Source organism: Jaculus jaculus, chromosome 16 (genome assembly GCF_020740685.1).
Source record: "Jaculus jaculus isolate mJacJac1 chromosome 16, mJacJac1.mat.Y.cur, whole genome shotgun sequence".
NCBI lineage: Eukaryota > Metazoa > Chordata > Mammalia > Rodentia > Dipodidae > Jaculus > Jaculus jaculus.
Window position 1 is genome coordinate 49,387,979 of NC_059117.1, and position 16,740 is coordinate 49,404,718.

Here is a 16,740-nt window from a genome sequence, read left to right on the forward strand (position 1 = left end):
TGTCTCCTACCTAATCTGGCTCACTAGAACCCTCACTCAAGCTCCCTAATCCCATAATAGAAGTGTCCAAACAGATGCCATTATCCAAAAGGCAGATATTTAGTAAAATGATAATATTTTAAAATTTTTCTGGTTTTTCCAAGTTTCCCTCTTGCTACTTGGAGATCCCTTGACTCTGTTCAGTTGGTGGACAAACCCCCCATGAGGTACTGGTAGCATCCTCGGCAGAGTAGAAGATTGTTCTTTAGGAGAGCAGGAACCCGAAGGTGGGGCTGATTCCGCCCTGCCCCCCCCCCCGCCCCGCCATCCTGTCGCATGGCCCTGTGACAACCCAGTAGTGAGAGATCAGTAAGTTCGAGGGAGACCCTAGAGCAGTGGCCCAACCTCTCAGAGCAGCACTTAAGTTTTCTCTGACACCCTCAAATGTTTAACAGCCAATCTGAGAGGAAGATAAGTTGGCTGGAATTATCTACACAATCTTTGGCTTCCCTACATCCTCTACCCCTTGGTGTTTAATAATTAAGTTATCATTTATCAAGTACTTACTACTGCCTGACACTAGGCTGAAACCTTCCACTGAAGCAAATGAAAACAGTGTGTTGTAGGTCAAAATGAATCACAAGTGCTAGAAAAGTCTGCTGGCTCATCCTACTACATGACCTCTCCTAGTCTTCACAATAACCCCAAGTGGGGGTTAATGTCATGGGCAATGACGGATATGGAAATGTGGAAACTGAGGCTCAGAAACTGAAAAAAAAAAAAAAAAAAACTACCCACCCTCCCCCCAGCTTTTCACATCCAAGCTGTGACACGTGAGATAAAACAAGTGAGTGGAGGCTTCCATGCTCAACCTCTTCAGGAGCTACAGGTCTTACTAGCCTCGGTTTCCCAACCTTTGACAGGAGGGTGTGGAGCCACAGAGCTTCCAGGCTCCTTCCTGTCCTGTGTGATCAATCTACTCTGTGATTACTGCCCTCTTTCCTCACCCCAAAATACAGAAGAGTGAAAAATCTCTGACCAGTAAGTTCCTGGCACCCACCTTGGGTTCTGTGAAGGAAAGTAATAATAATAATAATAATGGCTCTGGTTTTCAGCACCACCAAACTTACGAGTATTTTACCCCTTCATTTTAAAGGAGCCATAAAGTACTATGTGCTAACCCGCAGGGGGGAAGGGTCCTTTTTAAAATACTGTGGAGCAACTTTTCCTATCTCCTCCAGAGGAAGAAAACAGTAGAAACAGGAGGCTGCAATGGGTCCTCTCTGCGCAGGGCTTGGCAACGTCCCTTCTCTCCAGAGCCGTGCTGCGATGGGTCTGCTAGTCAGACCCATACAATCCCACCCTGCCCAGTAAAACAATGCCTTCTTCCTAGAATAGTCCATTTGGAAAACCCTCCACCATACTTTTTGTCTAATGACATAAGCAAGGGAGGGAAAAAGAAAAGGCCCACAAGCCAAGGTCAGACACCAAATAGGAGCCATACCCAAGTTCTGCTCCAAATTGAAACCCAACCAAAAACCTGGGGGTTAACATTTTCATATGTGAGCCCCGCTTCCCCAAGTCAAAGGCAGTGCAGCAGAGGACCAACTATAAAGGTGCCGAAGGGCTGGAGAGTTTGCTCATGGTTAAAAGCACTTGCTTGTAAATCCTCATGTCCCCGGTTCCTTTCCCCAGTACCCACATAAGCCAGATGCACAAAGTAATGCTGTATCTGGAGTTTGTTTGCAGTGGCAAGAAGCCTTGATGTGCTCATGCATTTTTTTCTCTCTCTCTTCTCCTTGCAAATAAATAATAAAATATTTAAAATAAACTGGTGCAGAAGCTGAAGAGATGCCTTGGCAATTAAGGCGCTTGCCTGCAAACCCAAAGGACCCCGATTTGATTACCAAGTACCCACATAAGCAACATGCACAAGGTGGTACACGCACCTGGAGTTCGTTTGCAGTGGCTAGAGGCCCTGGCGCGCTCGTTCTCTCCCTCTCTCTCCCTCTCTCTCTCTCTCTCTCACTCACTCTCTAATAAATACATAATTTTTTTAAGTCAGGCGCAGAAAACATGTGGGGCATCTGGTCTGGTCTGGGTACCCACAGACAGGGATAGGATGATTCTGTGCCAGGAGTCCATTGTGGGGTGTGCACCCGACTCCAGGGTCTTGGGACTGTGGAAGGGCTGAGACAGAGACTGAGAAAGCCACTGGAGCACATAGATGGGTGGGCCTGGGGGACCCCTCCCAGGAGGAGGGAGGGGCCAGGGAGGCAGGGGACAGGGGAGGAGGAGGGACCTGAGTGGCAGTGGGGGAGGGGAGAAGGAGAGATGGTAGGGGACGGGGGAGGCACCTGGGCGGCAGGGTACAGGGAGGAGAAGGGACCTGGGGGCCAGGGCCGGGCGGGGACACTCACCCTGCGGCCGGCCTCGTTGTTGTGCAGGTTCATGAGGATGCGCGCGCTCTCGTAGGAGCCCTTGGCGTGGATCCGCTCGCGCTCGCGCGCGTCCACGAACTCCTTGGCGAAGCGGTAGCCGTAGTCGATGTTGTCGCCGCAGCCGCCCCACAGCCAGTCCCGCGGCAGGTCCTTGGGGCGCGCGGCGCGGCTGCAGCCGCACGTGGACAGCTCGCCCTCGCGGCACGCGCGGCTCATGGCGTTCACCACCCCCGCGGCGCTCACCGCGTACGTGAAGGCCGTCTCGCGGCTGCCTGCGGGCGAGGACACAGCCTGACTCACCCGACGCCTGGGTCTTGCTGCTGGGATCCATGGGGAAGGGGCACTAAAGAGTCCAGCCTGGGCACACACCCATCCTTGAACTAATCTGCTGGGGGAGGCCCCAACACATCAGAGGAGGTCCTGCTGGGGCGGGTCCCTAAACCGACCAGCTGGGGCACACCCCCATCCTTGGGCCAACCTCCTAGGGTGGGGAGTCAGGAGAGCCCCCGACACTTCAGGCTTAGGTCCTACTGGGGAGACAGACTAGCTTGGTCTAGGTGGGGAAGGCAGAGGAAGCCTCAAACTCACAACCATCCTTGTGCTCTTCGGGGTCGGAAGCTGGAGGAGCCTCCAACACTTCAGGCCTGGGCCCTAATGAGGGGACTGGCCTAGAGTAAACCAGACTGGGCCAGGGAGACACCCCCCCCATCCCCCCACCCCCATCCCCCCCCCCCCCCCCGCAAAACGAGGAGCATAAGGATGGTAGGTTGAGCCCAGGCAGAGCAGCCATAGGGTGGGCAGTGGGAGCCAAAAAGGAGCCCAGGGCCCTCCCGGGGAGAAGGAAGAGCTCCACCCACAAGCTGCAACTGGGGAAGAACTGGAAATCAGCCTCAGGCCCCTCCTGCTGGGCCCCATCTCAAACACACCCAGGCTTTAGGCCCACCTTGAGGCAATCCCAGAGAGATGGATGGCCAACCCGAAGAGAAATAACAAATAACACAAGAGAAATCAGATCTGATTATCTGCTGGGACATTTCAGAGCCTAAGGCAAGACTGTAGCCGGCAGTGCTGGATTGATTTTCACTACACTCTTCTGAAGATATTCAAACGTCTTATTTCCAAAAATGCAGATGAAAGGAGGCATTGAAGGAAAGCACCAGAACTGGGCTAGACTTCCTCACCCCTATTCTGCTTTCAGTATTATTTTCATCTGGAGCAGAACAGAATTTGCTAGGCTCTGAAGCCCCTGAAAGTCTCAAGCTTCCATCCTAAACCAGACACTGCCCTGTGGCCATAGCTAGGGTTCCCCCCCTCGTGACCACCCTTCCCTGCAACTGTAACCTCCCCTCCCTGTGCCATGTTGCACCAGGAGGAGCTGAAAGGTGGTGGTCTCTACACAGCTATTTATTGGCCCCCAGTACAATTCCGAACTTGTCTAAAGACAGTTATCAATGAATCTTGCTGCTCCTTCAACCCCAAGCTTGTTGGCCTGATCCTTCTCAATGAAGAGTGAGTAGAAATAACCTGCTAGTCTTGAATGCAATGACAACCACGTCTTCTCAGAGACTTTGTCTCCATGTATAGGAATAACAGCAAAAAGGAAAAGCGAACAGATCTAGGGGAAATGGGAAAGAAAAAGTGTTCTGTCTCCAAACTGGTAAAGACTCTCTCTCCCTCCAAAACAGTCCCAGAAGCAGGGCATGGGTGACATATGCCTTTAACCCCAGTACTTGTGAGGATGAGGTAGATGGACTGCTGTGAGTTCAAGGCCAGCCTGAGACTACATAGTGAAATTCAGGTCAACCTGGACTAGTGCAAGACCCTACCTCAAAACAACAGCAAAGTCCCAGAATCCCAACTTAAGGAGAAACATAGAGATGAACTGATACTACCCGGAATGTTTAGATTCCACCTCGATATGGAGAGATTTCTATATGTTACGAGAAGTCACTTGATAACCATGTTGTGGAAGGGGAGGATGGAAGGTGCAGAAAGATGGGAACCTCAGTTCCCTGGACTGTAAAGTAAGCGTACTGAACTTGATGTCCAGGGGAAAAAAAAAATAATAACAAAAGTTCCCTTCTAATCTAAAATCCTTGTAAGAGAATTAGTTTCTTCAACACTTACTTGGGGAGCTTGCTAGTAATTCCATTTTGGGAGAAAGAGGATAAGAGGAAGAGCGCTTGCCCAGGACCCTGTCCCAAGCAGAATCCCACCTTGCAGGAGGGCACCTGGGCTACGAGGCTCTAGAGTTTTAACTAGGCCATTTGTAATTCCTGCCCCTCATACAGACCCTCCCCTCTCACACTTTAAAAATGAATAACTACAGGAGTGTGCTAGTGTTTGGCAGAAGGATCCAGAAAGTTCCAGTGAGGATTTTCGTGTCCATCTAGCTCAAATTAGACAGGCAGAGAACATGGGAGAGTGGAAACAAAAGAAGAGAGTGGACAGATTGGAGGGAGTTATTGAAGGATTAACGCCACCCATGGCCTAGACAGAAGAGCTGAGAGCTGTGGAAGAAAGGGATTATGGATAGGGGAAGAGGACATAAAATGATGCTCTGAAGGCAGAAGGAAATAAGACACTGTCCTTTGAGCACACAACATAAAGGCTTTCATACAAAACACGAATGGCATTGCGTTTTGTTCGTAAGTCTATGGGAGCATTTCTTTTTCATCACAGAGCACAAACGCCACACAGAAATCTCTAAGCTCACTGGTGACTGCAGCAGAGCATGCATCAGTTCCAAAAGGGCTCTTTGGCTGAGGGGCCTTCGGATCCAGTCACCCAGCTCACTGATGAGGTTAAGTTTTCCTGCATGTGAAATCGACATCTTACTTGGATCTTCCTGGCATCCCTTGAAAATGGCCCCTTCCTGACATCTTTTCATGGCATGGGAACAAAGACAAGGCGGGGACAAAAGCTGGGAGGAAAAGAGAACCTGATGAAAAATGAGAATGTTTCAGAAGGGAAGAGCAGGCCCTGCCGCAGTGCCTCCAAGGCAATGGCACCTTAGAAAAACGAGCTGACGAAGGGGTCAGCAGTGGCAACTGAATTTCTCAGACAAGAACCCCTCACAGGGTCAGATTCTCACAGACAGTCCATGTCCCTGGGATACTGGGTGCTTGGGGATGACCCAGGCTCACCTTCAGCATCAGAAATGTTTCCCATGGTCTCTCAGCTCATTCTTCTCTAAAGGACCCTGAGGTGGAAAAGTGCTCCATGTGGCTCATCCACAAAAATGGATTCTATTTTGTCCTGCTCACCATCACTTCCATGAAATAATTAAGAAAGAGAAGGCCCCCTTATGGTCCTACAAAAGCCACCAAGGCACCAGCTTCCTGCTGTAGGACACTAGGTATTTGTAGGTCTTTGGCCATGGAAGATGTAGCCTATGGCCCTTTGCTCTTTTCTGGGCATCAAGCTGAGAACCCCTTGGGGACAGGGAGAAGGTGAGATGCACCAGACCCCATCATCAGCTGAGCATCACACAAACAAAGACCAAAGTGGGCACTTGGCAAGGGACAGTTAAATATCAACCTTTGGGCCAAGTGTCCTGCTTGTTCCCTGAGGAAACAAACTCTTTGAATCTTGGAACACATTTTAAAATAAATTTCCAACAGCATTCAAATTCACTTAGCAAATGATAGCTTATTCAGAACACTTTGGCCCCAAAAAGGCCCTGTGTATAAGATGAGAAGATGTTAAACCGAACAGTGTCCAAGTGGCTGCACGGAAAGGCAGCTCCAACTGCTATTTCCCTCTGGGTTTTGCTAACTTAGGTCCACGTGCAAAGCACACAGTTGAGAATCACATCAGAAGGAGAGCTGTCAATGTATCAGCCTGATAAGAGTTTAAAAGAAGGTTTCAGCTCTCTTGCAAGATCAGAATGCTGAAGTAAGTCTCCTAGCATAGCCCTGGTTAGCTACCTCAAAACAGCCACATGCTGGGCTATTCCTGGGTCCTGAGGCTCAGCTGTTCCAGTCCTGACCTCAGTATATACATTAGCACATTTTCATCATTGACAGAGTGGACTAAGTCCCATGAAACCCACAAGCTGGGGCTACAGGCCATTCTCCCACTCAGAGAAGCAGCTTCCAATCCTGTATTAGTTTAGTTTATGAGGTCTCTTGGCTCAAACACCACTGACAACTCTGCTTTTGTTCTCAATGAATGCACTTTTCAGGGCTTTTTTAAAAAGTATTTTATCCATCTGTGATGGATATTAAGCCAACTTTTTTAAATCTTCAGTCAGTATAAACACTTAATTGCTTTGATAAATTGCTTCTTACTTTGGGAGTTTCTGTAGTCATATTAATTATAAGGGTTTGTTTGCATAAAACTAAAGAGACCTAAAACATTCATACTAGAAAACATACTTCTCCCCACCCCATCTGTCAGAGGATCTTAGACTATTACACCAAATCAATGGCAAACTGACTTAAATTTTTTGGGTTTTTTTGCCTTTAGTTCAGTTTCAATGTTACCTATACCTTGCATAAAGGCACAAATTCAACACCATATTTTAAAATAAAAACCAGACTGTGAGAAATACACTTAAAAATCCTTTCCTTTTTTAAAGTTTCCAGGTTGAAAGCCCAATCGTGGGCTTTTCTGTCAATTGTCAAAATCACACACATAAATTGGATCACTTCTTATTAAAATTCTTTCTGGGACCAAAAATAAAGCTTTTAACTCTATATATCGTTGTAGCCTCAGGAAACATCTATATTAGGAAAATTAAAACCTTATTCACTTCCACAAATCCAGCATTCTGAAAGATGGCAACTTCTAGTTTGATACTTGGCCATTTGGATTGTGGCTTAAGACACTTCTAATAGTCGAAAGAGATTTTTAGATTTAAAAGGATCTAAATGGCTATATTTCCCCACCCCACCCCCATTTAATTTAAGGAAATTTAAACAAGTGTCCCGGCCTCTACTTGAAACAAAATGCATTTTTGGAAAAATAAAGTGCTGAGGAAAATGAAGGCATTCTCGGGTGCTCTACTGATTTGGGCAAAGATGTCTGAAACTCATAATAAGATGTGAGGGAACCAGAATTAACTCTGTTCTTCCCAGGTTGGATGGCAGTGGCCTGGTCACCAGCACAGGAGCAGACACCAGGTCTCTGGGTGTTGCCATGTTTTCCTACCTATTTGCATCACCCTGCCAAAGACTGAGGTATTATCCACAGTGCTGCAGTTCCATCTCCGATGCCGGAACTGGTACTGGCATTCCTTGATGCCCGTCTTCGCGCCTTCTCCAATGTACTGCATGTGGTCCTGATACAAGTGGCACAGTTTCTTCTGTCCTTGAGAGAGCCCCGCCAGTTGGCTGCAGAGAGGCTGCGCTCCTATGATATACACTTCTGGCATCTGAACAGGGCTATTCATACCCAGCGACCTGCAAAGGTGGAGGGGAGAAGATGTGCATTCAAGATTTACGTGAACTCTTGAGGTGCTCCCCCCCAAAGACGTCAGCCATACATAGTTGGAAGCATACAATGCTTATTTCTCTCCAACTTGTCCTCATGACAAAGTACAAGAAGGGCTTCATAAAACGTCTCTGTTTAAACTCCACTTAGAAAACAGAGGTATTGTGTAGTGCCCACCCAGGCTTAGTATTTTCACTGCCTTTCTTGCCTCGGTTACCATATACCTGAGCCAGTATTTCCAAAATCCACTCAGAAAGGGAGGGGAAAGTGGGGGGAAGTGGTGGTTTTCAGGGACCAGCCTCTGACATTCAAGAAAAGTGACTCATTTTGTCCCACAAACTGAATGGCCCTGCCTCTAAAATACAAGAAGGCAAAAGTAGACCCAATTTTCCTGGTGTGGTAGTGCACGCCTTTAATTCTAGCACTCGGGGAGGCAGAGGTAGTGTAGCTGGATGGCTGTGAGTTTGAGGCCACCCCGAGACAACATGGTGAATTTCAGGTCAGCCTGGGCTACAGCGAGGTCCTATCTCAAAAATTAAAGAAAAAAAGTAGTCACAAGTAGACATGGCAGAAGATAGTAGCTCCACAGAAGGGTAGAAGAACAGAGGGGCAAGTGCGCCAACTGAAGGAAAGTCACCATGTCACTGGACACATTAAAAGAGCTCCTTATTTGATTGTGAAGGACCCAAGTCAGGATCTCCATGTACAGAAGTCATGTTTGAGAAGGAAAAAAAAATGCACTTCATTTACAGGAGGGGGATAATATCCAGGAGGCCGTCAAAAATAATCCCCTGGATATACTGCAGTACAGACAGAAACCCCCTTTAGGGACATTTGACTACTTTAAGTTCACCTCCTTTTGATCAAATTTCAGTTCAAATACTTCTCCACTTGGAGTGTAGCTCTCTCCCTATGTCTCTGACACTGCAACTGACAGAAAAAAAAAAAAAGTTGAAACTCACTTTCACTACCTAGAAGTGGCAAAAAGTAAATCTTATAAGATAGGCTTACAAATTATTAGAGAAGCAAATTTTCTCTTTGATTGCATGATGTGCCTGCAGGGCCCCCACGTCTAACCAAGGGTCTCATACTAAAAGGGCCAAACTTATAGGTTCCAACTCCCCATGGAACCAAAGATACTCTTCCCAATAGTAACTAGTTAAAAGAAAATCCCAATATAAAACCACACACAGCAAGTCACAGGTTTATGTGAGATACACGCATTCACATCTAGCTTCCACACTGCAGCATCATACAAACGACTTTTTTTAATTACAAGAAAAGGAAATAATATGCATACAGAATAAACTTACCACCAAGAATTCGCTTCTATTACAACCTGGGTGAAGGAGAAAAAAATGGCCAAAGCCATTAGGAAGAATTTGGAAGTCCTTGCAGTTCCAGCCATCGTCCCCAAAGCCACTCCTGAGCTTAATATTCCAATGGACTTCTGGGGAGGAAAGAAAGCAGTAGATGCTTTTATTGCCTTCAGATAATGTTCAAGCACGCAAGTTTAAACATAGGAAGCATCCAGGGGGTCTCTTAAGTTTAATGTTGATTGACTGCGCTTCTCCTCGGTGAGATTTTTGTTTTGTTTTGTTTTGTTTTGTTGTTTGATGGCAAGGTAGAAGGAGTTTCTTTTTTCCAAAATTAATCCACCCACACGACCTCACCAGGGAATCTGATTTCTCTGAGATGCAGCGTACCAGACCCACCAGTGATGACAAACGTGTCTCAACGCTGTGGAATCAAAGCCCTGGGTGCCAGGCTCTGTTGCTTCCCCCCCCACCCCCCCGCCTCCGGGGCTGGGGTCCGAGCCCTGCATCCCTCCTCCCTCCGCTAGCTCCCCCCTTTAGATCCGGAGGGAAGTGACTGGGGAACCCGCCGCCACCCGTAGTCCACGTCCTCCTCTCCCCGGACCTGGGCCGTGCAACAAGTGGCGGGAGCCTGGGTGAATTCCATGGGCCACGGGAGCGCCGCCGAGGCGAGTGGAGAGTGCGCGGGCGGCGGCTGCGGAACTGGAGGCGGGGTGGCCGGCGCGGGTGGGGGTGGGAATGAGGACGGGGGGTTGGGGAAGAGGTGGGGGCGGGGTGGGGGCAGGACGAGGGAGGGAAGGGCGGGGGGGGGGGCAGAGTGGGGGCGAGGCCCCGGAGACCCAGTTGCGCGCGCCAGTGCCCAGCTGGGAAATGCAACTCGAATTAACGTCGTCTGTTTCATAATCAGTTTACTGGGGCCCCGACGTGGGGGAAGCCACTTCCAGATGGGGAAGGGCAGCTTGGGTTTTCTTTTTAGGGACTCTCAGACAATTTGGGGACTGTAGAAGATGGGAGGGGACTAACGGATAATGGAAAGAAAGGTCTACTCCACCACTTCTACCCCTAACCGGGAAAGAGTGCCCTCTCCCGCCAAGCCTCTTCCTCCCGCTAAGAAGGACTGGATTCCCGGGAACCAGGGGTCCCCGGCTCCCAGTCCGAGGCTTTCCCACACATCCTCCGTTCTAATTTCTCTGCATCTCCCCCTGTCTCCTCCCTTCCTTTCGTTCCTCTTCTCTTTCTTCTCTTCCTTTCTTCTTTTCCTCTCTCTTTCTCTCTATCCTTCCTTCCTCTCTTTTTCCTCTCCCCCCACCCCCCGCAGAAGGAGAGAGCCGGAAGCCCAGAAGACCTGGTCTAGGGTGGCCTTCGCAATATTGCAAGTCTGGCCTTGAAACATTATCACCCGGCCTGCAGCCCCAACTCAGACTCGGTTAAACTCGTTCAGTTTCCCAAGGCTTGCCCGCGGGCGAAGGCCGAGGGGGCCCACGCCTGGGAGACCCCCTTCCGGCACAGCCAGAGTTGCGCCGGCTCCCGGAGCAGTGGGGATGCCCCTGGACCCCGGACACAGAATGCCTGGCGGAGAAGTTTCCCTTCCTACAGATGATCCGGGGGTGAAGGCCGGAAGGTTCCTGTGGCTGTTCCTCCCCACTGGTGACTTCTCCACCTGCAGGCTACGGCAGGGCCAGGCGAGTGCGGATGGGAGGAGCAGGTTAACAAAATGTCCCTTCACGTCTGTGATGAGTGTAACCATGCTGCGCCGCCCGCAACCACCCTCCCCCCCCAGCTCCTTCCTTTGCAAAGAAAAGAAAAGGTGAGCCGCCTCTCCTCTGCCTTGCTAGGGACCAGCTCGGAAAGGGGGACTTAGGGGGCCCTGGCGACGTTCAGGAGCCGTGGAGGGCACAGCAGCGGTCCCCAGAGTCTCCCCTCTTTGGCCAGCACACCTCCACGCTCTTTGGAGAGAAGATGCCCACGTGGTCCCCAGCGTTTAGCAAGGCTCAGAGTCCTGTGGCCCAACCGTCCCCCCGCCCCACACTGCAAAAAGCTGGGGGGCGCATCTTGGAAAATGGAAATCTGGGGTTTCCCCAGCCTGGGAGAGAGTCAAGGCTCTAGTCTCCCTCCCTACCCCCGCCCGAAGTGTCAAGTTTCTTCCAAGGGGAGGGGAAGGGTGGTTGGCGAGGTCTGCTTCTTCGCGCCGTGGCCCAGTTCCCCAAAGGCGGCCGAAGCCCCGCGGCGCGCGCGCACACGCGCACCCGTGCACACTCACCCGCGGTCACACTTGCACGCACACACGCCCCTGTGCATAGACACACACGAATCCGATGGGGTCCAGAGCCGGGGGCTCCCAGATGGATGGCAGTGGCGGTGGGCCGCGCCGCACGCACTTACGGAGCTGGGCCGCGGGGCCGGGACGCGCGGGGCGGGGCGGGGCGCGGGCGGCGAAGGAGAAATTGATAACAGATTGGGCGGATTACAGCGGATCTCTTTGTTAGAGCCGAAACCACACAAACCGTACCCTTTCCCGGCGAGTCCACCAGTTCCTAACACCCCCACCACACACTGAGGATGGAGACACCCGCTTTCCTTAAACTCAGGTCTTCCTCAGCTCTCGAGTAGGGGTGTCGCGACCAGATGTGACACCAGGAGAGGCCCCGCGAGTAGAGTCTGCACGTAACCCCGTGCACTTGCTGAGAGACACCTGGGCTTTCTTTCCCTTGGCAATCTCGTAGCAGCCCAGAAAAGGCCCCAGACGTTTGAGATCCTTCAGGAACCTACAGTGAACTCACCGATAAATACACCCATTCCGAAGAAGAGGAAAAAATGTCTCCATCTGTCTACCAAGAGATCTGACCCGAAAGGCACGAGATGAGAACTTTGGGGAGACTGTCACAAGAAAGGGAAAACAAAAGTTCCAGTCTGCGTTTCCCAAAGAAGGAGCCCAATGTTTTCCAAAAGGGGCCCAGAGAAGGCGACTCCGCGAGGACCTCTTGGGCTACAGGCTTTGAAAGGGCGAGCCTCAGAGATGGGTGCAGACGGGGGAAGGGTATTCTGATGCCCCAAATCCAGACCCACTACTTCTCCGTGTCTACCCCAAAGCTTGCAGGTTGGACTAAAAGAGGGCAGCGCGGCCCAGGGTGAGGCGAGGGAGCAGGAAGGTGAAGGACGCTGGTGTGAGGACTTCACTTTCGGGGTTCTCACGCAGGCGAATCCTTCCAGTGCCCCAGCTCGGGGCGGCGGTCCCATACAAGCAACGCTGCTGGAGAGGAGAGCCCCTGCCCCTAGCGCCCTGTCTGGGCAACCCCTGTCCACGTTACTGTCTAGGACCCCAGTGTAAGGGATCAAAACGGTGACGAGAGATGCCAATGAGGCGGAAGAAGGCGAGGAAAAGGAAGATGGAAACTCCAAGAAGAAAATTCGCTCTTGTTGGCAACTAAATGGTGTCCTCTATTCTGAAGTCTCCCTGAAGCCAAAAGAGAGAGAGGGATGGAGAAACTTGCGAAACCCTTGGTGGCTGCCACAAACTTGGGGGGTCTGCTCCGAGGAACAGAAAAGCAAGAAGAGAAGGCGATGAAGAATGAGCCAGCCCAGACCAGCAGGGGGTCTGCTTTGTGGTGGGGGGAGAGTAGACAAAGAAGCCATTGCTCCCCACTCCTCACTACCGGCGCAGGGGAACTACAACAGCCCGACTTCCCAGAAAGTGTGTCCAGGGCACCGTGTGTTGCGTGTGCGCAGCAGAGGGAGGAAATAACGGGGAAGGAGACTGAGCCTGGAACCTCAAAGGACATCTGGCCTGGTTCTCCCTTCTGATCATTCTCATCTGAGCTCTCTCCAGTGCTCCGCAGTCAACATACGCACACCTTTCACTGTTCATGCTGCTTTTCTAACTCCGCACAGGCTCCGCTGCCCGGAGGTGGACAGAGAAAGAAAATTAAAGATGCCTCTAAACACTCCACAGAGCCTGTTCCACTCCCACTTTATAGACAAATGAAGACATCGAGAGAAATTGTGACACTTATAAGTTCTTCAGAGAGACAACCGAGGCCACACCCAGAAGGGGACACGCTTCTTCGGTGACCAGAAAAGAGAAAGAAGGCTTCCTCTTCCCTTCAGAACTCCCAGCCACACACTCTCAGTGATCTCAGTGCCGTTTCATCCAATGGCCCCCCGTTTGTTGGAGTGTCAAGATCTATTTGCACCTTCGTGCCACGAAGCTCGTCCTCTAGGGGGTCTCATAGACCCCTTGGTGGGAAAGTGCGACCTAGTGGTCCTCAGGGATAGAGCGGAGCAGAGGTGGAAGAGCCAACCCCGCAGCAAGCAACCCACCAGCGGGGAGCGATGCAACTCCGAGGCGTCCTACCGCACGACGGCCGACAGGGGGCAGCAGGCACCGCGCGGCGGGTTTAGGAAAGGATGCTTAAGACTCTGCAGTTAGGACCCGGCTCAGGGCTAACCCCTTGTGCACCAAGTGCCAGGAGAAGAAGACCAGGGGCTTTGGCTGGGGCCGCCTCACGAGGCTCTTCACTTGCACAGGATCTCACAGAGGTAGACCACAACTAGTATGTCCAAAACTTGAACACCACTGATCATTAACCCTCCCCAAACACCACGCAGGGCAAAGATCCTCATCCTCGTGTGCAGACAGACATACTCACTTTCTTCCAACCCTAAGTCGCAGTAGGTTCTCAGCATTGTCCCCTCAAGAGTACCCTGCTGGAAGCTGTGCGGAACAAATCTGGCTGGTTCCACAGTGTTGGTTGGGAGGGGGCGGCGGGGAGGGACAATTTGGGGAGGCGTAATCTCAAAACATGGCCCAAATTATATTCCAACAGCGAGTTACCCATTTAAAGTAGGGCCAGAGAGAAGTGGTCCCAGGCCAGGCTTAGAAAGTTAAAGAGGGCCATAGAGACTCCCGAGTTTTAAACGTTTTGTTTTGAGAAGAGATGTTTGCTTTTAGGAAACAAATCTTTTTTTTTTTTTAATGCTAACCTTATTCTCCAGAAAAACTGGAAAAGGCGTGGGGGAGGGAGACAAGTCAACATGTAAATTAGGATGGAAACGTGGTAGATGGCAGAAAAAAAATATTGCTTGGAAAGCAGCAAGTTCTATGGCAAGAAGAAACGTTAACTTTTCTCCGTAAAAGTGAACTCTCGGTGACCCTTGGAGTGGCTTTTAACACACAACTGACAATTAAAACAAACACGAGCTCACAAAGTGGCCCCCCTGGCTCTCCCAAGGCGGAGGCCCGCAGTGTCTCTAAAGAACCAGCCGGAGGTCGGAGCGCTCTCTCTCTCTCTCTCTCTCTCTCTCTTTCTCGACAGGATTAGAGCCAAGACCACAGCTCCCGCCCCCAAGGCCTCTGTAAAGGGTCTGAGCTCATCCAGTGGCTAATAATGCTAATAACACGACCCCGCACCCCCACGCCTTGCTGGGGTTCGCTGCTGGCTCCCCGCCAGGCACTCTTAAAGGCACAGGGGCCTGGACCGCTTAGGGTTACTGTAGCTGGGGTGGAGAGGGGGGGATGAGGAGCCATCAACCTGGCCTAGGGTCAGTTGGGTAGGGATTGGGGGGAATACATCGCTCTAGGGTAGCTGGTACCAAGTCCTGCTGCGGGTTCCCCCCACACACAACCAAGGAGTCCTCTTTGCAACTCAGAGGTGTCCCAGCCCCCCATCCTAGTCCCCTAGCAGTAGGGGCACGCTTGATAAATATCAGTTGAATCGAATCGTTATCCCATGGCTGAAACATACATAGTAAATTACACTCTAGGATCTAGGAGTCAAAGGAAAAGTGGTCAGTGAACCTAATTCGGGTTTTTTCTTCTTTTTTTCCTGGTCATCACCATTCTTCTTCGAAATTGCCAAAGTTGGCAGAATGGTTGGTGCGACAACGAGAAGTTTCCAGGGAGCAAACGCAATGTTCCTCACCCCACCTAAAGTTAGGTCCAAGGAGAGGTTGGAGTCCCTGCGACAACGCTGGACTTAAGTTTCTCAAGGCGAGTGGAGATATGGAATGAATAGGTGGTGGAGGGAACTCAAGTTAACTTTTTTAAAAAAAAGTGGCGAGCGTCTGCAGCCATCACACCTACCTTCACGGCGAGGGGGAGGGGGCGCGGGGAGGAAGTGGCGGCCGAGCGCCCGAGCGAGCGTGGACGGCCGAGGAATCCGAGCGGAGCGGCGGGGTTAAGCCCCGGGCGACGACGAAGGCGAGTCGGGCTGCGGAGTCCTCCTGGGCGCGTCGGGTGGGCGCAGTGAACCGGAGCCGAAGCGGGCACGGGTCCCTGGAACCTGAGCTACCGACCTGGTGTGGCGTGGACGAGAGATGTGCCCAAGAACCTGAGAGGCTCGGATGCCTCGAGGGTCGGTGGCCAGGGCCGGGGGTCGAGCTCTTCCCGGGTGTGTATGTGGGGGGGACGGGGACACCGAGAAGAAGGAGCCACGGGTCGGACGAGGGCGCGCAGGCGACTGTTCCGCGGCGAGGCGCTCCCTCTCCAACGTCCATCAGCGACGGCGGTAATTAGGGCTTTCCAACCCCAAATGTGGGCGTGATTGTGCAAAAGACTTCTTTACAACAAATAATAAAAAAAAAAAATTCTTCTTCACAAGAGGGTGAAAAAAAAGTCCCACTACTCAACTGTGTGGCCCGAGGCGGGGAAGAGCGGAGAGACGGGGGGGGGGAGGAGGGAGAGGGCAATCCCTACTCCCAAGGTGCCCCCAGTTCATTCACACCACTGATTCTGCAAACTCCGGGGTGGCTCACGCCTCCTCCGGGTCCTGGGCTCCTCCTCTCCGGGTCTGTGTCCGAAAACGTCTGCTTCCAGGGGCTGATCCTGCAGCTCAGAGTTGCCGAGTGGACGTCTGTGTACATACACCCAAACACATGCACACACTCGCGCGCACACACGCAAAGCAGTTTTTTTTTGGGGGGGGGTGAACCACAGAACAATCAGGCGCGCGTGGCTTTTTCTCCTGGAGATACCGCCGCTGAAAACGCGCAAGTCGCCATCCAAGTTGCAAGAGTCTGCGCCCAATTTTGTCCTTTCATTTTAATGCCAATCTCCCCAAAATAAAATAAAATAAAAAGTGAAATGGGGTGCAAAATGGGTGCCAGTAGGTTCCGAAACTTTGTGCCGCGCGATGGACAGTCCGCCAGTCGCTGGTAGGAGACGATAGCTGACCCCTCTTCTGTCGCTTTCTTTTTCTTTCTTCCTTTGGGAGTGATCGCTGAACCCCTCACTGGACCGCGGTCACGGAGAGTTGGACCGGAGCGGGAGGGAGGAAGCCCGGGGCTCGGTGGGCAGCGGAGGCTCCGCTGCCGAGGTCCACGGCGACGAGGCGGCTGCTGCCCGGGATCCACGGGGCGGCGGCGGCGGAAGGACTTCGAGGGAGCCGCGGGTGCCCGGGAACCGGCCTCGGGGCGGTGGAGGCGGCGGCGCCCGCGGGGGCCTTTTTTTTCCACGCGATGCTTGAGCCCCGGGGCGCACAGACTGGCCGAGCGAGCGAGCGCCGGGGGATCGCGTCCCCCCCTCCCCCAAGCCCTGCTGGCTAGCTGCCTCACTTTCTCCCTCCCCCTTTCTC

General features: G+C 51.9%; 1 protein-coding gene across 5 annotated transcripts in view; it reads right to left on the reverse strand.

The window, feature by feature from the left end:
- Wnt5a (Wnt family member 5A) overlaps positions 1-16,519 on the reverse strand; it is a 19,142-nt gene extending 2,623 nt beyond the window's left edge. The window contains exons 1-4 of one of the 5 annotated variants that reach the window (XM_045136076.1): positions 15,252-16,519; positions 9,170-9,306; positions 7,575-7,825; positions 2,400-2,692 (exon numbers count right to left, since the gene is read on the reverse strand). In XM_045136076.1, coding sequence (XP_044992011.1) covers positions 2,400-2,692; positions 7,575-7,825; positions 9,170-9,264 — 639 coding nt within the window. In that variant the 5' untranslated portion in view covers positions 9,265-9,306; positions 15,252-16,519. Of the gene's footprint in view, positions 1-2,399; positions 2,693-7,574; positions 7,826-9,169; positions 9,307-9,776; positions 9,876-11,432; positions 11,536-13,023; positions 13,041-13,818; positions 13,855-15,251 lie in introns of those variants that run through there. The other 4 variants (XM_045136078.1, XM_045136079.1, XM_045136077.1 and 1 more) reach the window with 4 other exon arrangements.
- Positions 16,520-16,740: the final 221 nt, after the last annotated feature.